The sequence below is a fragment of the Anser anser genome (assembly GCF_964211835.1).
Source record: "Anser anser genome assembly, chromosome: 19".
NCBI classification, from domain to species: domain Eukaryota; kingdom Metazoa; phylum Chordata; class Aves; order Anseriformes; family Anatidae; genus Anser; species Anser anser.
The window spans coordinates 6,804,969-6,832,755 of record NC_139740.1 but is presented as its reverse complement, the minus strand read 5'-3'; the positions used below and the strand labels follow the sequence as shown (position 1 = coordinate 6,832,755).

The 27,787-nt window shown below is 49.3% G+C and overlaps 1 protein-coding gene across 16 annotated transcripts in view; it reads right to left on the bottom strand.

The window, feature by feature from the left end:
* Positions 1–27,787, bottom strand: part of TNRC6C (trinucleotide repeat containing adaptor 6C) — a 298,323-nt gene that overhangs the window by 246,937 nt on the left and 23,599 nt on the right. For all 16 annotated transcript variants that reach the window (XM_083804806.1, XM_083804794.1, XM_083804795.1 and 13 more), the window contains exon 3: positions 11,981–12,046. In XM_083804806.1, coding sequence (XP_083660932.1) covers positions 11,981–12,043 — 63 coding nt within the window. In that variant the 5' untranslated portion in view covers positions 12,044–12,046. The remainder of the gene's footprint in view (positions 1–11,980; positions 12,047–27,787) is intronic.

Here is a 27,787-nt window from a genome sequence, read left to right as displayed (position 1 = left end):
AAATCCTCCCTGGATTATATTACAGATCATCCATGGCCGCAGTTAGCAGAGGGGCACCTTTGGTTCCGGGACGGAGCTTTCTGCAAACAAACCCCAGGCCCCCGGCAGGAGGCTGGGATTGCAGCGAGCCATCCCCGTCCGTCTTAGCAAGGACTTCAGTGCAGCGCGTGCAGCCTCCTGCTGAAGGAACCATCCCAAAATAATTGGCTCACACAACCACCCTGTAACAATGGGTCCACAAGTGTGGACCACACACGTCCGACTTACACAATTGGCTGATACTACCGACAAACCGCTGCGCTGCGCTCAAAGGGTGGGAAAAGGGCCCACTGCCACACCTCCGACCATACCTGGTTGCCTACAGCCTGAGAGCACGGGAGAAACCCTAAAATCACCCATCAGGGTGCACGAAGGGACCTCGGAGGGAGCAGGGAACTGCAGGCAGAAGACAGGCTCCCAGAACCAAAGCCTGAGGGCTGGGGAGGGGAGGAAAAGATCGAGGTTAGAGAGAGAAGAGAAGCAGCCGAATGTGAGGAGGGAAGAGGGGAAAATAAAAACCTCTCAAGAGTATCCACTTAAGCTTTGAATTGCCTGGCTTTGTCTCTGCTTCACACAATGGAAACGTACAGTAGCAACAGACAGATGCTGAGAGCTGGTTTGCTTCTCATCTGCAATTCCAAACACCCTGTCAGGAACAAATATTTGAAAAGACATCTATCCAACCATTAATGTATCTAGTGGGGCTTTTTTTTTTTTTTTTTTTAAGAAAAAATAAATGCTGCATTCATCACAGAGATGTTCTTGCACAGAAATGCCAGCAGAACCACCAAAGGGATAAGCAAAGTTTCAGGTCTTTCTTAGGGCTGAGGACAGCTCGTTACTGAGCTGAAAAGGTGCAGCTGCTGAAGTATTTTGCAGTACAGGGAAAGCAGGGGAAAAAAAAAATCAGACAGCTGTATTTTTAACTGATCATGTGCTTGCTTCTGTTTCATAAGATTTATTCCCTCATTAATCACTGCCCTCCCTTCATTCATGTTAAATATAAAAATGATTAGGAAAGATCCTCATCATGGTTAAAAAAATAATTAGCTGCTACATCATGTTGCACACATTCAGACAGAAAGGAGTGATTAAATTAGGAATATTAAAACCCCATTAATCTGTGCTCAACTTAAGCTCTGCTTGTTCATCTCACTGTGGCACTTATTATTTCTGACACTGAAAGATATTTGAATTACTAGCTGAAACAAGGTCACTATCAGAAAGATGTCAGGTCAGCAATTAGTCAAAGGTGGGAGAAGCTACCAGAACTGAGCGGTGCTTGACATGCCACAACTGTGTCAAGAAGTCTCCCCTGCCCGGTGTCCCTGGGACGAGCAGGTCAGTGCCAGGAGCCCGAGGGGCGCGGAGCGGTGCTGCCACCACCCAGCTGCTGGGAGCAGGGCTGCCCAATCCACCGCGCAACGTCGCAGTGCCCAAATTCGACCCACACCCCCGCGCCCCAGCCTTTGGGGGGAAGGCTAAAGGCTAAAATTCCGGCTGCACGCCTGGAGCTGAGCCCCTTCCCAGGCCGGCAGGGCTTGAAACAGGCAAACGCGCCCATCACCGCGGCATCGTGGCTGCGGAGGGCCGCAGGGCAGCCCGGCAACGCCTGCCTCCTGCACGGCAGCTGCCAGGGCACAGGCTGAAACGGGAAGGACGGAGTCAATGCGAGAAGGATGCTTTAAATCCAGGCAAATAGCATTGATTTCAATATAATTAACTAGCTTGTTCACCACTTGCACTAATGCCTATGGGCAGGAGCACTTATTGTTCCCGTAACAAAGCCCTCCGAGATGTTTTCTCCCTCTGGAGAAGCCAACAGCCCCACTTTTACTGCAGCTCGTAACGCGGGAGCAGCGAGCCCAGCGTCGGAGAGGTGGTGACAGATGCAGCAGAAGGCTCCCCCCTCTCCCCAGACTGCCTGTTCTGGGGCAACGCGCGCAACCACAAGCATTTGAGGGGAACGGGAGAAAGTAGTCACAGACCTGCGGTGTTTCATGAACTTCTATTTAAGTAGTGGTTTGGAAGAACGGCCACTGCACGGGGTGTTTGCTGCACTGTGCTCGCTGTTCACTGCGGCCAGGAGCATTTTATGAGCCAGACCCCGCAGGGGCAGCTGGCCCCGACCCCGGGGTGAAGGTCTCGGAGCTTCCAGAGCTGCGTTTGTGCGGTGCCTCAGCCAGGGAAAGTGCGCGTCATCCTCACGACCACCACAGAAGTAAATGCAAGTTTTAATCTTCACATTCAAGAATGGAAAAAAAAAAAGTATTAACTTTTTAATGGAACTACTCGCTCAACTTTTCCGAGAGCCCCAGCAGAGTGGTATGGGAACCTTTAGGCTCCAGCAGGAGTCCCTGCCATCGCTGCGCCACCTCCACCCCGCCGAGCCAGCCCCTTTGAGATTTGCTGCCAGGCGTTACCTGCCGCCACGCGCAGATAAGGGAAGATGCAAGCACGGGAGGACAAAAAGAGAGCTGAGAGGTTACCGAGCCCAACATGTCTTGCAGATGAGCTCCTCGGCTGCTTTTCCAGCCACAGGTGGACTCAGGTGCCTGGCGGTTGATACCTTTGATGCATTTGCTATGCTCGCCCTCATTAAGGGGGGGAAAAAGCACACAAATCTTCACCCACAGATCTCCTAAAATCTTTCTTAAGCCCAATACGCCAGTACACAAACTATTTACCGCGTGTTTCCTTCAGCACTGGCAGAACCACCTCCGAGCCTCTTTAAAGGGAGCCATAATAAAAGAGCTAACAAGGCGGCGCGCTAATTGACGACAGGGAAAGCAGGGGAAAGGCAGCAGCTATTTGCAACTGCAGGAACTTCTTCAGGGAAGCAGCACATAATTAATCAAGGTGGGATTCCACGAAGATCCCCACGTCTTATGAAAAATGCCGCAAGACGTGTAATGACCACAGGTGAGGAAAATCTTGTTTTTACTTCCCATTTGAAGCTAGGCATGCAGGATATAAAGTGATCAAAAGAAAAAAAAAAGAAAAACAACAAAAAAACACGCTCCCCCAAGTTATTCTTATTATTCTTTCCACTTTTCTGTGAGCCTTCGGACAACCCTGCGGTGCTCCCCCCACTTGTTGCGGGACCCCTTTTCGAGTGGGCTGAGCAGAACAGCACCTTGCGAGCACTCCGGGATGCTCAGGAAAAGCAAGACAAGCATAAAGCTCTACCACTTCTCTGCTACATCCTTGTAGAATGCAGCCAAGCTGAGGGGTAAAGAAAAAGTCAAAGTAACCAAAATGTCTTTGCTAAGATATTTATTTCCTACCAATAGTTCAGGATGGGCTCTGTTTAGGAGACGGGCACAACACACCAACGAGACATCCCGACGTTCCCCACAGCGGGTGGGATTTTCGGCTGGACACAAGAGCAGCGCATTGCCACCCTGAAGGCAAGCAGAGGTTTGTCGTTGACTTCACCAAGCAAAGAACTGAGGCAGCCCTTGCAAAAGCCATCCCTTCTAATACGAGTGCAGACACCAGGGGGCAAGGGAGTATTTAGCAGGCAAGATCTACTATGTATTTTAATGCATTTGAAATGGCTTTGGGGCTCACCTATATGAGAAAAAGATTCATATACAGCTAGTACAGACCCTTAGCAATCCTTAATCAACTCCATCAGGGAGCTTTAAGTAGTAAGGAAAAGCAGGAGCAAACCCAGGGAGCTGCACTGAGGCACAGCGGACGGTAAGCTGGGCACCCAGCAGAAGCAGCGGCCGAACTTTGTGACTGAACTTACTTTGCAAGAGTGTCCCTGCCCTTCAGCCAGGGCAGTTCTGATGCCAGAGTCACGGCTTCATTTAAAAACATCTTCATACTAACACGCTGTTTGCAGGTCAGGGAGCGGGACAGAGCAAATCCACGGATTTAGGTGTTCGTTTATCTGGGCACTCCGTACTTGGGAGCTCGGGTACTACGCTGCATGCAAGTCATTGTTCCTATTGCACGGTTAAGGCTTAAAACCTACAAACAATGTCCTGAATATCAGTAGCTGGGAAGATTTTAAGAGCACGTCTAAATAACGGGAGCTATTTTGACCACCAAGAGGTGAGCGAGCTCGCCCCTGCCCCACGCTCTGTGGAATTAAGACACTCATAAATCCCTGCCCAGCAAGCCCTAGAGAAATAAAAGAGGCTTTAAATATAAGCTGCCCTACCACTTCATAAAGAAAGGGGGGCAGCAGAACCGAGAGCAAGCGGAGACCGGCAGAGGAAAGGACAAACATAATTGCTGGAGTCAAACAGAGAAAACTGCAGGTAAATACCAGTCAGGGGCAGCTCCAAAAACCTCCCCGCATGCCCGCGATGGCTCTGCGGTTAGCACCTGGCTCGCGATGGCTGCGGCCGTGCAGGTGCCAAGGGAAGGGGCTGCCGATGCAGAGGTCACGCAGAGCTGTAAAAGGCACAGCTAAAGGCACGGTAACTTGTTAGTCGGAGCCCTGCCATTGAGACTCCATGGCTGGACGAGCTTTTATACAGCTTCGACACTTTAAAATGGTGTTAGGAAATGAAGAGCTTGCCAGCTCTTTAGGACTTAAGCCAGCACAAAGAGTGGCATTTGTAGTACCTCTTCCAGCATGCTGGCACAACATTTGCCACGCGTTCACACAATCATCCTGTGGCAGAGATGCAGAGGCAGAAACGTGGAGGAGAGGAGGCTCAAAATGCCAGATCTGGTGAGGAGGAAAGCGGAAACTGGGCAGAGATGGACTCAGAAGAAGGGGAAAAAATAAGAAGCCATGAACAGCTACACCGGTGTTCCTCATCCTTTTGCTTCCCAGCCCAGGGCTGTGCTGGCACTGGTGGCCCCCATCCTCCCCGGGCAGCACGAGGTGTCCCTGCAGCTCGGAGCGGGTACCTCCGGGCTGGGAAAGGCAATGCCAGAGCAGTCACATCACGAGAACTTGGTGTTGCCAGGGAAACAGCTCACTCGGTAGTGGAAGCATCATTCTGGGGTTGTTGTTTTTCTCCTCATTGGTTTTGCATCCCCATAGCATCAGCTAACTCAATCAAGCCGCAGACAGCAGAGCACCAGCCACAGGATAAGGCAACACGCAGCAAGCAGCACAGTGAGCAAGAAGAGCAGGATGCACACCGGTGCTAGAGGCACCCAGACACAGCAAGCTTTCATCTTTAAAACGTGGAGAGCTGCCTAACATTATGAAATGAATCCTCATTAATCAATAAAATGAAATCAGGCAGTCTCCCCAGTGACCGAATCACCAGTCTCAAGCCCAGCTCCCTACAACCAAACACACCCCATGCCCTGTCCTCCTGCCACTCCACCATCCCCAAAGGAAGGGAGAGGGCTTCAGAACCCTTCCCAGCACCTCCCCATCCCCATGCCTCGTGCTATCAAGGCACCACCACGTTCCCACTGCTCTGAACGCCCTTCTCACGTTTAATCATGATGCTACAAGCTGTTACAGATGCAAGGACCACATCAGAAGTGGGAGCACAAGCAGCAGGGTGAGTCTGGCACCCACTGTCTTGGATGGGACTTAATCAGATGCCCGGGGCGCAGCACGGAGAGGAGCCTGCACACATCTCAGCAATGCAGCGCGAGCTCCTGTGGATGCAACCTGGGGCGACGTAGGAGCAAAAAGCACAGCAGTTATTTTCAGTTCATGGAAGATGGCACAAAACCTAAGCCTCAGGGGACAACCCAGTGCGAATCCTCCGTGGGGAGGGAGTTACCCCGGCTGGGAACTGCAGTGCTGCACGAGCACGGAAAGCAAGCAGCATCTGCATCTTAGCAAGTGGGGCCATTGTCAACGTACTCTGCTGGCAGTGCCTAATAAAATAGGATTTTTGCATTTCTCCCCCACCTCCCCGTCTGATCCCTGTAAAGCTCCCTATCCACCAGGCTGTAAGGAGCTCCTCACAGAGAGGCTCTGTGCTGATCACCAAGATACCCTGCAGGACACAAAGCAGCTGACCCCCGGGTGGTCTGAGTGCTTCCAGCCTTCTCGGGCATGCAGGTGACCCTTAGACAAAAGCCACCTGGGAAGGCAATGAACAGGTAAAATTCACCAACGCTTTCTGATGCCTCCCTTGGTGGAGAATCTCTCAGTTTTAATGACCGTGAATTCACCAGGTTGTTTAAACCAGAGTTGTTTTTCATGTGGGTCCAGATTCAGGGGATTTCCAGAGTGTTTCAACCGGGGCTTCTCTAAGCAGGAGGGGGGAAGCTGTGCAAGCTCCTCTCGTCCCTCCCAGAGGCACGGGCAGACACGCCATGTGCACAGCGGTGCTCTGCAGGCGGCGAGCAGGATCCATGCCAGAAGGATTATTTCATCCTCTCCTCCAGTTTCGGGGCAGCTCAGGAGCTTGCAGTTACCGAAGTAACAAGACCTGGGTCTTCCCTCCCCCAGCACACCACAAATCGCTCGGCACGAGGCCCCCGGGAAGCAGCCGCCGTGCAGAAGCGACCGCATCCTGGCAGTGCTGCGCAGGTGCTGCAACAACAGGAAGGGACCGGGGGCATGGGGCAGAGCCCCCCCGAGCGCTGTGGGATGGGGCGAGGAGAGTAAGGGCAGTCACAAGAAGAATCCCAAAGCCCCTCCAAGGAAACGTAGCCCTTCGGGGTCCTACTGACCCCAGCGCCGGACGAGCAGCACGAGCAGAGGTGGGGCAGCTGCCACCAGCTCGATGGCCTCGTGCGGTCAGACGTGCAAAGCTCGTGCCCACTGACGGGGCTCAAGTCCCCCTGCGGACACTGCAGCAAAATCCGAGCAGCGCAAACCTGCACCTCCACCCGTAACTCCTGTCCCTGCTGTACTTCATCACCCAACAGAAAGAAACCCGTATTTTGGGGAACTGAATTAATGTTTCTGGAATATTAAGAGAAAAAAGTTGTTCCTCTCACCGAGCCACATTATTAATGTCTGTTCCCTCCCCACGAGCTGTAAAACACAACCTGTATTTTCTTGTGATTTTCAGCTCTCGATTTAAGACTCCAGGTGTTGGTCTCGCAGTGAGAGGAGGCTGCTGGAGGAGCTTACAGGTGCCAGAGAGGAGGCACCCAAGGCACATGGAAAGCAACAGGTATTTAGGGGACAGACAGAGGCGATACAGGAACTGAAAAACGTCTTTTGAACCAGCAGCATCTTGTACCCAAGGACTCTGATCATAATTTTAAGTTTTAAACAAACACGACCGAGGGAAAAAGCCCCATCTTCCCAATGGCATTCCAAGTTTTTAGCTGAAAAGGTAAAGGATCGTAGTCTTAACTTACTGCAAGAACTTTTACCAGGCAAACAGACAGCATTAAGCTCGTAATGTAAAAGGGACATTTCCTGCAACAACAGCATGGTTGGGATACTTCACTCCAGAACAGCCCAATTTCACAGATCCTATGCCCCTGCCACCTGATAGAGCGGACAACTCACCAAGCCTCATCAAGGAACCGGGGCCCCAGACAAAGGTCTTGATCTTTTATTTACTTATTTTCCTCAGGCCCCAATTTCTTAAATCACGACTTTCATTAAGCCCCAGCATGGTGTGGATCACAGCCGTAAGTCTTTTCCCCCACCTTCCCACCACAAATCCATTCAAAGTGAGTGACATTTGCAAAGTGTATTTTCACGGCCCTCCGTAATCCCTTCAGAATATTAAGACTGCATTACTTTGTCTTTGGTTACATTAACTTCAATTTTCCTTATGAGTAAGTATTTGGCTAAAAATTAATATAGTGAAGTTGAAAAGAATCTTATGATAGGAAAAAGACTAATTTCATCTCTGGCTGCTCAGATACCAGAGTACACTGGGGTTAATGTAATTAACTTACAATTTTAGCCTAGGTTGTGTACATACACTGAATCTCCCTGCTGGAAACAAGATTAGATTTTATTACACTATATATCCTGGTTATCTTCACCATGCCTCCAATATTACTTCCCTCAATGACTTCAAGGCTCTCTGCTGCAATGAAAATGCAGAACCATCTGGTATTGAGCCCATGCAGTTTATTTAAGGATTTAATTAAATGCTCTAAATGGAGAGCTTCTTTGAATTAACATTTTAAATGTGACTTATTGCAGGTTTAATATTGTCTTAATGCCAACCTGGGAAACTCCATAGCCAAGTTGTTGACGTTTAAATTGAATTCATTTGGGTGGCTCCAGGGGGACTCATTAATTAATCTAAACAACTAATGGGGATTGGTTCTGACTTTTGATGAAGATTATTTACAGAGACAATTTGCAGTGAATAAAGAGTCACAGTAGGCAAATGTTTAATTGAATTTAAAAAAAAAAGGACATCTCATTGTGTTCAATATCAAGGATGCATCTTGCAAGTAAGCTTTGAAATACCAAGAAAGGGCCGATAGCTTGAAGCTTCCTAGCTGCACACTAATAACAAAGGGAATGGGTAATTACATTTGCCTGTGTAATTTGCAGCTTGTAAGAGGACAACAGGTCCGTCTGGCTTACAGTACACGCAGAAAGACTTGAGCACGAACTATTCTGTGATTCAAAGACAAAGTTGCCCTACTCACTTTTACTTACCTACTGGAAAAAAGACATTTTCCAGCCAAGCATCAGCTGGAAAGACAGAGCCGAGTCCTCTCAGTTACATTTGCAAACACCCAGGACAACTGCAATGAGTTCAGCAGAGCTGCTTTAATTTACAACAACTTAACCTCTAACATCCAATCTTCTCTCATTCTTTGATTATATCAGCTTTGGAATCAGTTATTTGCACCTCCGAGCGCACCACGAGCCCTGCACGCACTAACGTCTAGTGATGTGGTTGGTTTTCTGTAAGCCGCAGCAGCAGAACAGTACCTGCTTCCTCGTGCATCCGTTCTCAGTAAGGCAAAGCATCCTTTAGCATTTTTCACTATCGCCATTACCACGTCTCGTCTTGAATTCCCCAGTTACCCCAGAGGTTGCCACCACAGCAAGGCAACGCGGGGCACTGAGCGCACACGCTCACGTTCCCAGGGAAACGCTGCTCCTGAGGGCACAAACAGCCCTAAATACCTGCAACTTCAAGCACAAGCTCTTCAAGAACTTCTGTGTTAAAGACAAGCCACAAGTGCTACTGGCCAGCAGCCCAAGGAAGCACAGCAGAGCAAGGGGTGAGAGGAGGCAAGGGTGCCAGCTGCACATCAGGGCTCCATTGCCCAGTGCACCCTCCCCTAAGTGACTTTTACTCATTTATTACACATTTTCCTTAACCTAAAGCCAAACCGATTTCATATTTAAAAGCACAGCATCGACGAAGGGCAGGAGAGGTGGAGGACAAAAGGAAGAAAAAGGACGTTAAGAAAATAGAACTACAAAACCAATCAAATGCTACAAGTGCTGCACTTTCATAGCACGGTCATTAATTATGCAGAGAGGCTTGATGAAGAAATCATTCAGCATCTTAATGCTGAAAAATCATTCAGCCAGGAAACTGCCGAAGATGCCCAGCGGAGCCCGAGCAGCACGCACCCTGCCCCTCGCAGAGGGACGTGGGTTACCTGGGGCTTTGCACCTCCTGGTGCTTTGATCCAGGCCCCTTGCTGCCTCCCCGCCAGCAGCACCCAGCTGCTTACACCACCCTGGGGACCCCCATCAGGGGCTCAGACCAGAAAAATCACCCATCACTTCTGCCCAGAGGCGAGGCTGAGCCCAGGCTGGCCCCGCGGTGCTGAACCCAGCCCAGCACCCTCTGCCCCAATCTATGTCAGATCCGTGCTTTATTTCCAATAATACCTAACCTCGCCTCATCTGAAATGAAGAGGCTCCAAACTTCTTTTCTTTTCAAGGCTGGACACATCCTGAATGCTAATTTAGGAGGCAATTGAGGGGGAGGGTACATTAAGAAAATGCACACAACCATTAAGCCAGGGAGACTAAAGCATCCTGCCTCGATCAGCACTGCTGGATACTGTCTAGAGCATCGCCAGCTGCTCTCAGATACCTATAGTGGAGCTCTTTTATGCAAACACCTCCACTAACAGCTTTTGTGGATCTGACAGACAGAGTGGTTAAAAATTAGGCATTCAGTGGGTATCCAGTGGAGAGACATTGTACAGCACATCTGAAGAGGGGAGTCAGACTCGGAGAGGGAATTCTGAATTGTCTGGAGGGGAAAGGCTGCTCAGGCAGGCGGGATGGAGCCCGGCGGCAGGCGAGGCTGCGCTGTGAGCATCGCCGCAGCATCGCTCCCGTCTTCCTGGGGTCACTGGGGGGCTGCAGCTCCAGGGAACGTGGATTCACAGAGAGCAGAGGGTCACATCCCCCAAAAAAGCTGCAGATCTGGGTATTCGCTGCAAATGGTGGCATTGTGGTGCTTTTCCCATCAACTCCCCAAATTTCCTATAGGACCTTATCAGCACAGGACACAGCTGAACAATTTCGCTATCCAAGCCCATTAATAAAAGTTCTTTATCAGCACCAACACACCTCAGCTCTTCCCATAGACAAAACCTTCACCAGCAGTCTTGAACTCATCATTTGTGGCTTGCAGCACTAACAGACCAGAGGGTTTTGACTCGATCCCAGATAGCAAGAGCAAGGAATGGCAGAGGGGTCACCTACTGTTGTAGGACAAGAGGGAATGGCCTCAAGTTGCACCAGGGGAGGGTCAGGTTGGAAATGAGGAGCCATTTCTTCTCAGAAAGAGCGGTCAGGCGTTGGGACGGGTTGCCCAGGGAGGTGGTGGAGTCACCGTCCCTGGGGGTGTTCAAGGAGAGGTTGGACATGGTGCCTGGGGACATGGTTTAGTGGGTGATGGTAGGGGGGTGGTTGGACCAGATGATCCTGGAAGGCCTTCCCAACCTTCATGACTTCATGGTTCTATACCTGGCTTGAGCTGCCAGCTGTACAGAGCTCATACAACCAGAGAGCAGTGAACATTATCTAAGCACTTTTTAAAACAAATAAATAAATAAAAGCCACCTCTGGGGCAGTCCTTATTTCAGTAATGATTTCTGACGTTTGCGGCCTTTTCTTTTTAAACACCTTGTTGCTGTAGGGAATACCAGCTGCTCTGGCTATGCTGTTGCCTAGGGATAGCCTTTGTTTGATTTTTCTACTTCATCTATCATCAAGTCTAAAAAGTATTCCTAAACTTCAAGGGACTCCTGAAGGTTCTGGCACCGACCACTAAAAGCATCTGCTAAGGGGTAACCACACGGTTCCTGCCCAGGGCAGGAACCAAGAACCAGGCCAGAGAGCTGGCAGATTTGGGACCACCTTTTAGGTTACTGCAAAACATGTTTCTAAATGGCATATGCGTACATTTTGTATACATATACACACACATATATAAATGTATCAACAATACATACGTACGTAAACAGAACCAAATGTGGAAGTGGTCTGATAGAAACCGGCACATGAAAATGCAATTTCTTTCTTATTCTCATTTACACTGTTTGGATTAAAATGCATCTTTCCACATCCCACATGCAAATGGAATATAAACAGTAAAAGCGGAACATTTAAACAAATATTTGCAAGAGGGTTTTGTTTGTTTTTAAATACTTGGCCTACTCCAGAAGGAATCCACAGACCACACAGAGTTTCATGAAACACCTCTTCTTTGTCCCTTATAAAAAGGGAGCAGGGACATGTACACGACCAGGAGAGATCTGGACGAGCGCAGAACTTCAGGTCCATAGGCAAGATTTACACCCTGAGCCTCACACAAACCAATGTGCACATATCTATCTTTTTATCTCGCACCAAACAGTTACACAGAGAGCTTGTGGCAATCCTGAACCTGAGTTCCGAGTAAATCTGGGCCTGGGTTCTGTATTTAGGACTTGTGTCAGAAATATCGCCCCAGTCCAGCAATGGCAAAGACTAATTTTTGCAAAGCAGAGCACATATCCTTCTTCTGCAACTTGCAAGACATCAACACAGTCAGCATGAAGAAGCACGATATACTTTTTTGATTAAGAAAAAAACCACTGAGACACTGACCTTCTGTCTGTCACCGAGATCTCGACTGTCTTTGGATTTAAATTCACCGTCAGAAGCTTCCATGTCCTGAAAAATAAAAACATAAAAAAACTGAATTTGTGTTATTCTCATGTTTTACACCCATGTTTGTACCAACAGGGGTTGCACTGCACAGCACACAGAAAGATGGCTTCAGCTTTGTGCTCAGTGCTTCTGCTGGCTCAAGTGCAGGAGGGACCAGAAATGAAATTAAAGTCTCCAAAAGTCTTCCAAAGCTACTGGAAACCCAAACATAAAGCCTAGTACATGAAAAAAAAATCTTAAAACAAACCCACAAACACCTAAAACACTGAGATATCTACCACCTTCTGTGGCAAAAAGAGGAACATTTTGTTGTTTGCTTTTTTTTTTAATTTAAGAAAAACTGTCAAATTCTAACACTTCATCAAAACTTGGCAGGCTGACGATGACTGAGAACGCTCCGCAGTTCTGCAGCCTCGACTCCTCCAGGGCTCCCCCGGCCTCACCCCCACCTCCCCGCCTTAGCCAGATGTGAGCGCAGCAGAAAGCCGCCCCGTCTGAGAGCCCTGCCAGGTGCCTCTGCTAGAAAACCCTCAAAGCTTGGAGGAAAAGCCAAAGGTGACAGCAGCAAGGCTCCAGAAAAGGTGCAGGGAATTGAGGCCGCCCTAACAGCATCATCCCTGTCAATTGTTCTCCTGGTAGAGAGCCAGGCCAGTGCTAAAAACCACAGAGTTTTACACTGTTACCTAGAGCATGAAATAACGTCCCCGCTGAGGGCTGCAGGCTCATAAAGCATAACGGAGAGTCATGAATGGGATTTCCAAAGGTACCCGAACGCGTTTCACTAAGGCTGCGCTCCTAAATTATTGAGGCACTTTAGAAAAATCCCACTTCATTGAAGTAAATCCGCAAGATATCAGCGTCCCCATCAGCCCTGGTGGACTTTGCGGTTAGGGAATAAACGCCCTAGCAAAACATCAGCTGTAAGTTATCGTGTGGTTGCTGACGCCTGAGGGCATTTCCAGGAGGGTGGTCAGGCTTTCCTCACTTAATTCTTCATTTTGCCTTTGAAAACATCCCCAAGCGTGGTCTGGAGCCAGCCTAACTTCCTTAAAACTTGTCATGTTTGTTGGACGCGTTCCTCAGGCACAGCAAGGAAGGCTCCTAAGAGAACACGAGGCAGGCTCTCAAAAATAACGAGCCTGGCACTAACTACGTAAAAATCTGCTCTTCTCCTCTGTTGCGCACGTGGATGGACACGGACGCTGCAGGCAGGCTGCACACACCACAGCAGGAGGCACCCACGCGCACCCGGGGTTTGTGGGGCGGATTTCCCTTTGCTCTCCTGGCAAAGGAAATGTAATAGGACAGCAGATAATCTGCTGCCTGCTTTTATTTGGAATCCGTAGCAGCAAGAGAATTACTACATGCCAACTGAGCTACTTAACTACCAGCTTGGCACGCAAACAACAACAACTCTGGATTAGATGCTGCGGTGTAAGACACAGACAGGGCTGGCTCAGCCCTGGCTTGGCCAGAAGCTGGGAAATCCAGACTCAAAATCCCGGTCCCACACACACAAAAACCCCTCACATGGGGCCCTGCTGATGTTAGTTAATAACTAAGCTACTGCAGGCTCCATTTTCAGCCTTCTGTGCTGAGCTACCAAGGACAACAGGTTAAGGGATGGAGAACGTGCTGAGCACAAAGGCTTGTCTCTGGAAAAGACGACTGAAGGACGGGAAGGTGGAGTTGGAAAGATGCAGCTGGAAAATCAAAGCGCACCAAGACAAATGGCCATTACCCAGCAAAGTGTTCTACTACTTTCTTAGCAACACACATCACTTAGATTAATTTTGTGAAAGAAAACAGGCTGTCTCAACAGCAGCCTTATGGTCTTAGCAATTCGCTTTACAATTACTCACTAAACTACCTTGATTTAATTATTCGAGAAGAATCTCACCGCCACCGATAACTACTTAATTAAAAACACAACTTCAGAGCAATAAGAGAGTCACATTATATTGTATTTGAAATAGATTTCATGCCAAAACCACGCGCTGGTTACTTTAACCAGCTCGATGTGCCGATATATTCAGAGTCCCGAGGATTTTAAGAAAGGCTCGAGCAGCAGCGATCATCCAGGGGCTGCAAACGACACTCATAAGCTTGTTCTCCTTCAGAGCCTAGGCAGCTCCAGCAAAATCAAATTAAGAAGAGCATCGCCACAACAGAACTAGTCTAGAAAATAAGCAAGCTTTACCCTCGGGGAAGTCAGAGGCTGAGAGGCCCGGACAAGCTCTTACCTCCTGCTTCACACCGAGCGCCGGAGCATCCCCCACCTCCTGCCCCTCCTGCAGGTGCAAAATGCCTGCAGGTGCAGGTGGGCACCCCAAATCGGGGCTGCCCTTTGCATTCCACCGAGGACCTATCAGCAGGGGCAGACCTACTGGGTCCCAGCTAGTGCTAATCCAGGTGATTGCACCTCCTGACCTGCTCCGACGGGGCAAAAAAGGGGAAACCTGTGCTCCTTTTGTACAAGCGCCCTCGGCCCTGATGACTCTTCCGTACCCCCTTCAGCTCAAAACATCGCAAAGCTGCAGGCAGCAAGGTGCAGGCTCCCCAGCTCCTGCCCCAGCCTGCGCGTGTGGGAGTCCCAGCCCCTTCCTCCGTCGCCGCATGGTGGCACGGCAGGAGCACCCCAAATGCTCCATGCTGGTGATCTCTGCCTGAGGGCAGTGACCTGAGAGCAATTCCCCCCCCCTTTTTTTTTATCAGTCTTAACATTTTAATGGGTGTCAAGTATGGGTATCACCTGATCCTTGAAGGAGTCACGAGCAGTCTTCAACAACTTGAGGTTTTTTGTTTTTTTTTTTTCAACCTGTGGCAGAAGGGGCTGTGAATTAATTGGCTCAGTTGCTGCTGTGATGTAGATGGAGAAGCCTTTTGGGGAAAAAGCAGTCAGATGCCTGTGGTGAGACAGAGCGGAGGCAAACAGGGGTAGCTGCAGACACCGGCATGGCTCATGCAACGCTTTCGGAGAGCACTGGTCACATTTAGACTGTGCCAAGCGGTGTAGGAAAACCTCCCAAATTACTAACGGGCCATTTCCCATTTAGTTAAACACCCCTCCTTCCCCTTCTCCAGGAGGTATCAACTACTTTGCGCTTAATACATTTTCCGTACAGCTAAAACTATATACGTATTCATATATGAAAAAATTAAATGACTGCCTTCTTGAATATTATCTTCTTGGTTTATTGTGTGCCCTCTCTCCCCTTCTCTTCCCGGAGAGACCAACCATCACATGAAAATGCTTTTCATCATCTGTAAAATTTGATGCCCAAAATAGCCCCACGGTTGCCCTAGCAACTAGCATTTATTCCCCCTCCCCCCAGCATCCCCCCCTTTGCATATTGCTGCATATTTCTATCATCTCTTTCCAGGCACAGTTCATAAACACGGCTGCATAATAAAGAATGTTATCACCAATGACTTACAGCCCAGCTGCTGCAAATAAGATATGAAGTGGCAGGGAAATACAATTTCATGCAGCTAGGACAACAGATTGATTGGGTGCCCTTCAAATTTGATGCCACTTCTTTAAGTCTGTCCAAATTCAAAAAAAAAAAAAAGTTAGTTTCCCCACCTCCCCATCTTTCTGTGGTAGCAACAGACAATAAAAGTGGGAGATAATTCACTAGGACACTCATTATGTCTGCAGCAACCTTGCCCTGAGAGATTGACAATTTAAAGAGATGTGCTGCTTTTCTCCGCCACCTCCTCTACTTTTTCCCCAGCAACCCTCCTTCATCAGAAGTCTTATTCCTCCAGTTTGGTTGCCTGTTTAATTTAATTATCTTCCCTTTCAAATTATTATTTCTGTTCAGATTACTAGCCAGAAGGCCGTTATAGATAGAGACAAGCAAAGTCCTTAATGTTATTACCACCATCCCCAAAATTTTATCTTTATTTTTATTTAGTTTTGGTAGAACAACACGAAAACCCTCCCGTAGCATTTCTATCAGAGAACACCCCGACAAGGACGAAAGGAGGCGTGCTCCTAAATTCTTCTTTTCCCCTTGTCACTTCTGATGGGTTGACCTTCAGGGACACGGAGGTCTGCTCTGGAGGCTGATCTGAACGTACAGAGATCACCTCGTGGCACCAAAGTGCAGCACAGCACAAGGAGCAGCTGCCACCAGGCGGGCTGTGCTGATGCTCTCGTGGCGCTTCTGCTTGCACGAGAGAGAAAGCCCCTGGGTGCGTGCACAGACAGCCCCTGCACAGCAGGGTTTCTTTCCCCTTCCTCTCCTTGCTCACAGAGGTGCACTGGGTTCTTCTCTGCACCCTTGCGTGTTGCTCAGGGAAAGCTCGCAGTGCCGGCAGCTCCGAGACACTGCTCCTCCATCTCCCAGCTACAAACTGCCTTCCCCACGGGCAGTGGCACAGAAAGGATGCCTGGGGCAGGGCTGGCAAGGACAGGGCTCATTCTGCACCGGGGATCCTGGCACTGGCCTAGCACCCTGCAGCTGTCAGAGCAAGGGACAGGACGTGCGACGGGTGCGCTGCTTGGAAATTTGCAGAGGAGGAAAATCTGGTTTGTTTCCATTTAACAAGGAGAAGAGAGAGAACAGCGTGCAGCCCCCGGTTCCAAATCTTATCTAGCATCATTAGTGAGCACCTATCAACCAAATCACAAGGAACGGGAGGAAATCACTCCCTGCAGAAGCCTCTTAATGCTCAAAAGCATCTCCAGCGAGCCTGTCTTGTTGCAAGGCATCCCAACAGCCAGGCTGCTCGATAACCAGCTCTTCCTGCCCAGGAGCCTACGATACCCGCACGTTTCTTGCCTATCAGTCCAGGAGATGCTGCCAGCTCTCAAAGCCTTCATAGAAATGTCCCTGCTCGGGTGCTAGGCTGTGGAGGGAACCCTTCCAAGCTGCAATCGTGGTTTTTTCAACACTCAGAACATTTAAAAGAGGAACCTAGGTGGTTGGCTGCCGCTTTAATTGGTGAAGCACTAACTAGAAGGCAGAGCAGAGAACCCAAAGGCGCGGGGATGAGTTGCTCCTTGACCTGGTCACATCATGGGATCCTCAGTAAGATCCCGCTCCCCCTCAGCTCCTCCTTCCCCACCTGTACACGGCAACAACTGATCTCTGAAGAGCTTTCAAACACAAGTAGCTCTGATTTGTGCAATGTTTAAGAACTGGAGCTGAGTTTTGGGGGTTTGCACTCATTGATCCTAGGACGCTGTGATGCTTAAACGCGCAGGACATTTGCCAGCTACTCAGACGGAAAGCATGAAAGCAGCTCAGAGTAAAATTACTATTATTAAGATGAGAGATGAGGTTTTAAACCCCAAGCTGCAGCTCAGGAAAGCTAAAACCACTTTCAGCATCCGTCCTGAAATATGTTCAGTGATGAAAAACTGAAGTCAGCTTTGAAGCAGCAGTCATAGGTCACAGAGGAGCGTTTAAGGGTAGGGTAGAAGATACCACAGAAAAGTTGGGGGATTTTTTTTTTGGTGGTACTTTTAGTAGGAAAAATGTAGAGTTGCAGAGAAGCAGAAAATGTGTAATATGTGAAAGGAAAATTTTTATTTTTTTTTACAACTGATTTCTACCACCTCCTTTGAGGCATGAGCAGCTCTTTAATCCACAAAGGGTCATTTCTGTGTCATTTTTCTGCCCTAAGTGGAGGCCAAGTTCAAGACACGCTCCTTTTAATTTCCTCTGGATACAAGTACTTGGATACAGAATCCCATTTATCTTCCTTGCCTCAAGTAAATAAATTTTAAAAAGTTAGTGTGTCCTATAAATACTCCATAATATACAAGATCCAACATCACTTTTTTTTGCACCTAAAACCTTAAACCCTACTGACACCATAAAACATCAGTGCTCCACATCCCATGATTGTTTCCCATAATCTAGGGGAACATTAAAGAGAGAAAAATTGTGCTGAAAAATGACATCTTATCTATTTCCTTCCTCCCTAGCACCACTCCATGGTTTTGTCATCGCAGGTCAGACACCTGCTCCCCACGTTATAATCTGGGGAAGTGATAAATGCTTGCAGGCAGTGATTACGAGTGGCCGCATTCACTCGGTGTCAATCTGGAAACCGGCACGTCGACGCCGTTGCCATTCTTTGTCCTGCCAACAGGGCGAATTAAAGAGGGAGGAAAAAAAGCTCAAGGAAAAAAAAAAAAAAGAACTGACAAAGGGAATTTTTCTCTTACCTCCTTCCCAGATGGGAGAGCTATTACCAGGTCCAGGCTCTATATAAGTGCCCGTGTCAGAGAGGGGATGCTACAGCTACAAGCACTCTTACAATCTCGAGAGACTGGGGGGTGAGGAGGATAATTTACATGATCTGGCTTCTCTTGGATTTGACCATGACCTCCACAAGACTACGGGTATATTTAAAATGGCAAGACAGATGGGCAGCAAGCCAAATTGCAACACAACACAACAAAACCTAGCAAAGCACAATTTAATCATTGCTGCATCAGCCACTGGGCAGCCCCTGATTGACCTTCCCTGCTGTCAGGCTGGATCATGCCCTCATCTAGGCAGCCCTTGGGCTACCCCGGTGGGGTAGAACCGCTCAAGGGAGAGGAGTTTGGTTCATCACATTCTGCGTTTCAACCAAGAATCACTAAACTTGTCCATTTTCCGGCATTTTGGTTGTGCTGCAGTTATTTGGATGATAACACAAAGCGTCACAGGCCTTGTTCAAAGCACATGGCTTCCTAGACGAGGTTGGAGGAGATCCTGTCATTCATCAGGAAAGCTACATTTGTCATCTTATTACTACATTTGTCATCTTATTACACCACACGCTTTTGTGGCAGCAACCTGCTCTCACAACAGCTTTATGTAAGTGGGGAAAACCTGGAGTTGCATTTTTGTCAAGAAACCGAACAGCATCTTCACACCAAGGCACGCCTTCTGGAGGGCTTGAACAAACCCTGCATCAGTGACACCCAGCACTGTGCACAGAGGGGCAGAGAACGAAAATCAGTTTACCAGATTAGAAATTAAGCGTTTTAACTAGTTCTCAGTGAAAACACTGAAGCCCTGAGTGCAGCAGCTGCGGGCTCCCCAAGTCACCCTGTCGTCCTGCAGGTAGGGAGGACACCTCCCAGGAACTGGACTTCAAGTCGTCAATTATGCCGTGGCTGCGCAGTGCAATTATTCATAAATATTTATACACACACGCACGCCCTTTGTTCTGCCTGTGTGTGACATAGAGGAGAAGTTTGGCTCTGTCCTCCCTCCCTCACCTGGATTTGCTCTGCCCTTTCTGCTGGATACAAGGGATTTGATCGAATTAACTTAATTGGCAAATGTATTGTTCAGACAGCTGTGACAGAAGTGACTTCGTGCATTAGTCAGAAGGTTAAGTAGCTCATGGCAGCTCCCAGCACTTTTTCTGCTGCCAGACACCTCTGTACCAACTGAATCGGGCTTCGAGGCAGGTTCAGTGGGGCGACGCCCCATGCTGTACATCGTGTCCAGGTACATAGAGGCAGCTTGGTCAGAAATGCCCACGTCCCTGCCCACTTGTGCTCCCAGCCATTTGCCATGTCAAGGATATTGGAAATTGGATCTACACAGGATTTTTTTTTTTTGAGAGGGCAACTGAGCATCTGGAGAACAGCCCTGCCTTGCAAGCCAAAGTTTCTGCCTTGTCTCCATCCCAGCTGCCATGGCTGGACGCAGCCTGGCCTGCAGGTCTCAGCCGCGGGGGGATGCTGCGTGTGGCTGTGCCCTGTCCCCTGGAGCCAGGGCTTCGCTCCCAGGGCTTCCCTCCAGCTGCTGATGCTCAGCAGGGCCAAGGCCCTTGTCCTGCCACCTCATCCCCGCTGCCCAAGCTCCCCCCCATGGCTTGGCACCGGTGGGACAGCAGCCACCCAGGTCTCCCTCCCTGGCTAGCAGTAAGAACACCTCCAGCTCTCCAGGCGGAATAGCTCATTTTGGGGCAGATGTTCCTCTTTCTCCCTCCCCTCTGACCCTCCTGTTGCTGACCTGGTGACAATCATCACTACAGTGCCTCAGCCACACGCCTAAAAGGGACTACTGGATGGAAACCCATTACACGCACATGGTTCCCCAGGACAGCGTCAGTAATTTGGGCAACCAGACGTACCTCTTCGCTTGCCTTGAGCAGCACAGGGAAGCAGTGGGGGAGCCGGGTGGCCGGGGATGCTGTGTGACAGGCCAGGACACGAGCCTGGAGAGAAGCCTTCCCTCCCTGACCGAGGGGCTGTGCCGCTCAGGGCGGTGCCAGGCCCTGCTCTGTGAGGGCAGCGCGCGCTCACAAAGGCCCCGCAGCGGGAAGCGGTCCCCTCGCCTCCCTGCTGCATGGACAACAGCGACGGCAATGCTGCAGAGGCCGAGGGACGTTTCCAGCACCCAGGTGAGGCCGAGAGCCCCCCGGGATGGAGCTGCGGCCTGTACCACTGCTGGGGAGCCACGCGTCTCCTCCCCGTTTCAGCGACTGAAACACCACGGACCTGCGGTGACTTTGGGGGTGCGATGAGAGCCGGTGGCACGAATCCTGGTGGCTCCTGACAAGCAGCTCCGCCCCGGCCACCGCCCTCACCACACACCGCCAGCACCCGGCTGAGACCGAGCTGCCCTCTTGTCCGTGGAGGAGGTCACCCCTACACGGCCAGCAAAGCAGGCTGCGGGAGAAGCTCGTGTTTATCCCTGCCTCACCCCCTAAACGTCCTCTGGACAGAGAGGGCAGCCCGTGGCCCCGGGCAGCCCTTCCCCAGCACCACAGGCGCTTGGAAAATACAATTAAGTCTTTTTCTTTGCATACACAGGCGTAGAGAGAAGGGGAAATTTTCATAACCATTTTGATTTCTACTAACTGAAGCCAGTGTAAATCTCTGTCTTTTATGAATCTCACTTACATTTCGTGCCTGACTTGTGCATAAAACTTCCCCAGATTTACACAAGCTAACTCCATAAGTCATCCCCTTCCCAACCGGGCCCTATATCTTGATGACCTTTTAGAAACCAATGACTGCTTTCCTGTTGTTATCCATAATTGGAAAAGCACTGGAGATAAGAAAATTTATAGCAATGAGTGATCTACCTGCAAGAGACAATAAAGAACGCCGGGCGGTGAAAGAAGGGGGAAGAAAAATCCCACACAGGGAGCTGCGTACAGGCACGCGCTGCTCAGGCTGAGCTTCCCCTGTCCTCCTCAATCTCCCTGAAGTCTCCCCGTTGAGCAGGACATGTGTCCTCTGCAGGACGGGTGCTCTCCTGTCAGTCATCTGCTCTGACTGAAGACTGCTAGGAATTTATTTGCAAGACTGTAGTTTTTACGAGAAGGAAGCTTGAGATAGGAAGGCAGACGCAGCCCCTTCTTCCTTGCAGTCCCTGCCACAGCCCTCTGGAAAAGCAAAGTGGGGCTGACGGGGTTGAAATGTACACAGCACCGTGTGTACAACACAGAGAGGGACAGGGTAGATCTCAGGTGCTTGCGTGCACACACACATCGCTTTGAGGTTAATCTGAACGACATTAATCACCCTGCTATCACTCAGAGCAATCTGCACCAAGAGGAATCACTGCACATGACGGGATCACTGAAGGGCTCCTGGACATCGTAAGACCCCTTCCCAGACTGAATCTTATTTTGTGTTGAAACCAAGGCAGCAGGTCACACACTGCCACATCTCTTCTCTGGGCCTGAACCAACAGATTGGGGTGCACTGCTCCCGGTTTTAGGGAATGGGAGGTGTCTGTAAGGCAGCATGATCTCCCTGATCTCGCTTTCACCCAAGAAATTCAGGACGTGCCAGGGCTCACGAACGGAAATGGTTCCACGCACATCTACTGATCTAAGCAATCAGGACGACATTCTTGTCTGTAGGAACCAAAGAGGTGCCAAAAGGAAAAGAAAAAGCATTTCCTTGTCCAAGTGTAAGCAAGCACACAGCAGCAGTATCAGTGAGGCTGGGTGAGGAGGGGATGTCTGAGCTTTGCCAGTCTACGCGGACATAATTTGTGCAACCTTACGGCAGTGCTTGCTCGCCCCCTTCCCGGGAGGGCAGCAGGGTCTGACACGGAGCAGCTGGGCTCCGGGAGCACCATGGGGAACAGCAGCAGGGACTGCTTCGCCAGATGTAGCACACGTGCGATAACCTTCAGGAAATAACCCAGCCCTTATGGGATGGCACACTTTCTACTGAAGCACAGTGATGAAGGAACCGAGCGTTGCCCCTGTTGCCACAGCACTACCCGGTAGCTGGATGGAGCTGTGCCTGCAGTAAACAAAGTGGTTTTTGAAACCACTGTTCTCATTCGAGACAGCTGTGAGCACACCTGCTCGGGTCACTGCACCAGTGTTTTACGCACCTCTGAAGCCTGCTCTGACCTGAAAGGGATTGCAGCCCTTGGTCCGCACCTCGGCTCAGCTTTCCTATTTGCCATCAGAAAGATTATGCAGGACTACCTGCAATAATTAACTCCCAAGAGAGAAGTTAAAATAAAACCACTAAGAGGCTGCTGAGAACCAGAAAAGATAACAAACCCTGGCTGGGGCTGGGATGGGGGAAGGCAAACAGCAAGGAGGGACTGTCACGAGGAACCCCCAGCAGCTCTTCCCCCACCACCCACCAGTGCCCAGCTCTCACAGATAAAGATCTCTGCAGCTTTAGCAAAGGTCACTGGGGTTTGTACGTGGGGGAAGACAGCTCCAAAGGTACTCAATTTACAGCTTTTGAACCGGCTCCTGGTAAGCTCTGCCCAAGTGGAAGTGAGGTGGTGGCATCTCAGCACCGAGCTGAACACCCCACCTTGCTGGGGCCTCCTCCAGTCCTGCTGGGTTCGGTCCATGCTGAAGACGTCTCCCTCAGACATCTGTATTTTCAGATTATTCATTATGAATTGATTAGTTCATCCCACAGTCACCGCGATCATATTCTTCCTATGTACTAACATCTCAATGAATGAGCAGTCAAGTAGAAAATGAATGCATTAGTGCCTGATTGTATTACTAAGCTCTTGTAAATGCTAACGAATGCAGCAGTGTTTAATTCAGCCAAATAAACAGGTAGTTACAGAGTTAAACAGCACAAGCTTCCAAACAGGAGTAAAACATCTAAAAATATCTTAATATCTTTCAGGTTTAGCATTGAAATTACCTTTGGAAATGAGCGTTCATTTGAGGAGAATTCTTTTGTCTGGTTATAAAGACACGTTCCAGCTAGTATTTTCACGAGTATGACATTGAGCTAGCCACTTTCAGCCCTGCCAGGGCAGAACTGATTACAAGCCACCTAGGTAATTAGAACAATTTGCATTCAGACCTGCATTTTAGGAGAAACTAAGCTCGGAATAATTTTTGTAACTCCGCTGGATTTGCTATTTGCAACTCAATACGCAAGACAAAGTTTCCAGTTCTCTGCTGGGAACAGAGAAATGCAGCTTTTTTTTATTATTAATTATTCACTATATGAGTGAATTTCTCATCTCCATCCATAAGCAACCACAACAGTATATACAAAAAATAAGATCTCAAAGAAAGCACACTAGCCTCTTAAAAGAAATGGGTACAGTTTTTAGGCAGGTTGGCCACTCAGGAACTTGGTTCTCATTACACTGCCTGGCTGCGTGATAGAGAAGAGCAATTCCCTGGCTCACAACGTGCTCATCAAAACTTTATGAACGATAGATTAAAAAGACGGGGAAATTTCCACACAGACCAAGCCTCACGCTTGCCTCCCTTGTTTATCATGGAGCAGCACTTCTGCAAACACACGAAGCCAAGCGATCCAGGCACACGCCGCTGCAGCACCCAGTGGGCAGCAAGCACGGACCTACCCGTGCTCCTCACGTTTACAAGGGTATTTGCGCACTGAGCTTCTCATAGGGATGGGCAGACAGGCTAAGGTTGTGCAGGCAGCCAGCGTCCTTACAGGTCCAGGTTATACATCTGACCAGCTGCTTGCCATTAAAACATAACACAGCATTAAAAAAATACTGCACTTCCTTCTTAGCTGTATCAAAGACACCGTGCCAGCTTTTGGTGCATGCCAGGGCATTGCCCCCCTCCGAAACACCACGAGCCCGGCCCCTCTAGAGCCCATCCAGGTGATGATCCAGAATAGCAACGGCTGCGTCCAGCATGGCCTGAGCATGGCGAGGTGCCTCTGCTGGGATGCTGTGCCTTGGGCAGCCCTAGATGCAGATGACAACCTTGCACAAAAATCCCTAAGAAATCCCTCCTGGGTTTTACCCCTCCCAGCGTTTTTCCTAAAGAAGGGAAAGCAATGTGCAGCAACAATGCAGAGAGGCCCCGAGCGGGGCCAGCTACCGCGTTAGCCTGATTCCAGCTCAGTGCTCTGCACAGACCCCAGCTGCTTACAAGGCCGAATCCGTCCGCGTGTTGGGTAGCCGAGCTGTGGTGCTGCAGCCCGCAGCTGGGCCAGCAAACGGCCCCGCAGAGGAGACCCCGCATGGCTCAGCCCCATGCTCCTTGTACGAGGAGCCACGCGTGGCACGAGCCTCGCAGGCACGACATTCCTCTGCCGCTGATACACTGTCAAATCCATTTCAAGACCAAAAGCCTCCACCGTGAGGAATTTGTCTGCCTTTGCCTCAGCTGGGCAGTTGTCCCAGAGGCTGGCTGAGGGAGATTTTAATTTCTCACTTCCACTAAACCTCTAATGGACTGGACTTGCTTTGGCTGCATAAAGATGGCCAGACCCTAAGGCTAAAGACCTGCCGTACCCACAACAGCAGGACATTTTGGAACCGAGAGTTCAAATTTACTAATCAGAGCCCAAATTAGAGCCTGCAAGAGGTGCCTGTAACAACCTGAGCAGAGAAGACTGACTCATCGCCTTGTTTTCCCCAAGCACAGACTGTATCTGTTTGGCAACAGACCAAGGAAAATGACAGTATAAACTGCCAGATCCCAGCAAATCTCTTCTTTGACTGCCTCTGCTGTTCACTGCCAAGAGACAGAGCTGGCTTTGCTGCTGTCCCATAGGACAAGCCTCGTTCTCGGGTCTAAATTTGCCTCCCTCATCTTCTTAAAGGGCAGAGTGATATAGGAGTTGGACTTGTACAACATTATAAAACCCCTCTATGAGAGTCAGTCAGCCCTCTACATTCCTTTGGGGTCTCCTCAAGCAGCAGAAAGACAAATGGGCTCTGCGTCATGCTGCTGTGGATGTGAATGCAGCCAAGGATCGGTGGGGTTTCGCTGTAAGCCCTCCCACCACCACCCAGGAGCCCTGCTGGCAGCACCCAGCGTGAAGGAAGGTTTAGCTCTTGAAGTATTTTACAGAGTCCTAAGAAAAGCATTAGAGACAAAAGACTGCCAGAAATGCTGCGTTCATCAGCCTGTGCTCATGGGAGATGTGCAGGTTTAAAAAAAATACAAAGTAAGAGACTGACTTCAGTGCAGATGAAAGCTTTGGGCTCTGGCTCCCAGGAGAGCCCCACAGGAGCAGCAAGTGCAGCCACAGTGCCAGCTCCCCGAGGGGCTCCAGAGCTGAAACTGGAAGAATTGCCTCCAGAAAGGGCTCTGGAGCCAGAGCTGCTGCCTCCTCAGTACCTGGGGCACAGCTAGTCCTGGAAATGGGGTGTTAGCGCAGCCAGCGATGGAGTCAAAACCCCACCCCGAGCAGCATCTGTTAGTCCTGATGTAAGACTAGCAGAAATCTTGGGCTTGCGATTTGGGCATGTTTCCACTAAGAACCGCAGTGAGACCATTCGCTCTTTTTATACAGCCCACCAAAGAGCCGTTTAGTGATAATGACCAAACTTGGCTTCATCTTGAAAACCTTTAATAGACTCCTGTATATTATTGAGGTTTTAATGGAGCTGGTAGGAAAAACAGAAAAAGTAACACATGACGTGGAGAAGCCGGGTTTGGTTTTCTGTGTGCAGAATAAACCACTACTTTGAATTTTTTCCTCTATTATTTATTCTTCCCCTCTCGTTCAGAGAAGTTTGTAAGTTCAGATTGCCTACCACATCTTTTCTCTTTTCCTTCATTTCTTCCCTTCTGTCTACAGCTATAAGAGAGGAAGAGGAAAAAAATACAAGAAAGGAAAACCAAGTGACAGTGACCCCATTAGCCGTTCCCCCAGGAGCAGCTGCTCACCACAAGTCTGCCCTCTTGCTCTTTCGCTGACGAGGCCAACGAGCTCGAGGAGGCAGCACGCCCGAGCAGGACAGGGCTCACGAGCTGTGCGACAAGCGGTGACAGCGCTGATGGGACACGACTGGGAGAGTCGCCTCGTCTTTGCAAAGTGAGGGTTAGAATCTGGATGTGCATAACTAGAGGTGGATCAGCAAACCAGTTCGTTCGCCTTCCCTGGAGGGATGCTTTTTTTCCTTCCTGCCTGAGGAGGGCAACAAGGGAGGGATCTTTAAGCCTCTGTGAGCGCTAACGGGCCCCAAGCAAGGACAGGACAGAGCCCTCCAAATGAACAGATGAAGGCAGCAGCAGCGGATTAGCCATTTAAGAAATACTTTGCTTGCACAGAGACAAACAGTACCTACCTGGTAACTCTATAGTCCCAAGACTTGTCCTGTACAAACAGGATAAGCCTCTCCATAGAAATTATCTCCTCCACGTTAGGCAGGTATTCCTGAGCCAGAGGAACAAATTCCCCCAAGAGCGGCGATAAGACCTCTCCAGCAGCCGGAAACAGCTAGGTTATCAAATGTTTATGGTAATCAAAAGAGCAGGTGATTACAGTCAACCCCAACGGGTTAGCATGAATATCAAGCAACATGGGCACAAGTACTCGTGGTCATGAGCTCCTGGCTTAATAAAACAGATTAGATATAAACAGAGGCATCAGTGGCAAATGAAACCAGGAGCTCTGTTCCCAAACACAACTCCACCAGTTGAGCAAATTTCATCTAAAAGCTGGAAGGAGCAGGTTGCGGCATATAGCAGAACTGCTTTAAACCGAGAAACGTGCTTGGCAAGCGGTTGACAAACACGAGGTTTACTCCACACGTGCAGCTGAAGGTCTCTACTTTCACCCCAGGCATGGAGAAGGGAAAGCTACAGCTTCTACTCTTGCAAGTGTAATGCTAAGCGTGGGAGGCCAGCTGCCTCAGAGGAAACCCTCACAGCAGTGAGAAGTGAGGTTTTGCACACAGTGAAGTTGTAGTTACATGGACTATTTATAACACGCGGACAGTCTTGACTTGCTTCACTGGGGAACAAGGTACGTGAGCAAGATAGCTTGTAAAATCTGCAGGAATTGCCCAAAGCAGTTAGTTCAGTTAAGGAGTTTAGAGCTGGTCCACGTCATCAGACTAAGAGACCTTCATATTAATACATTTAAAAAGATATCATGGCCTGACAAACACAAGACTGCCCAACACTACTTGGATTAACCTCTAAAAAGCATCACTGCAAGTGTCCACGAGTCCAGCCCTGAAAGAGCAAGAGATTTCACTTTATAGCTTTCTACAGTGCTACCCAAACTTTTTAGTCCCCATGTGTTTAGATCCTTTAAAAAAATAACCTTTAAAAAAATAAATCAGTGAGAAGTCCTAATTGCCCATGAAATGAATCCAAAAATATTTCTGCCTTGCCTCTGCATTGCTTGAAGTAGGAAGGCTCTGAGCATTAGTCAAAGAAAACAGCTGCATACTGTTCAGAAGGGGAGCCTTTAACTGATTTAGTTCTTTGTTATCAGCTACTTCCACAGTTACTTTCCACAACCTGCAGGAGCTCGTGTCCTTGGAAGGATTATCAAAAAGCAGGAGAGAAACATGTGGTGGGAAATGCCTGCTCTGG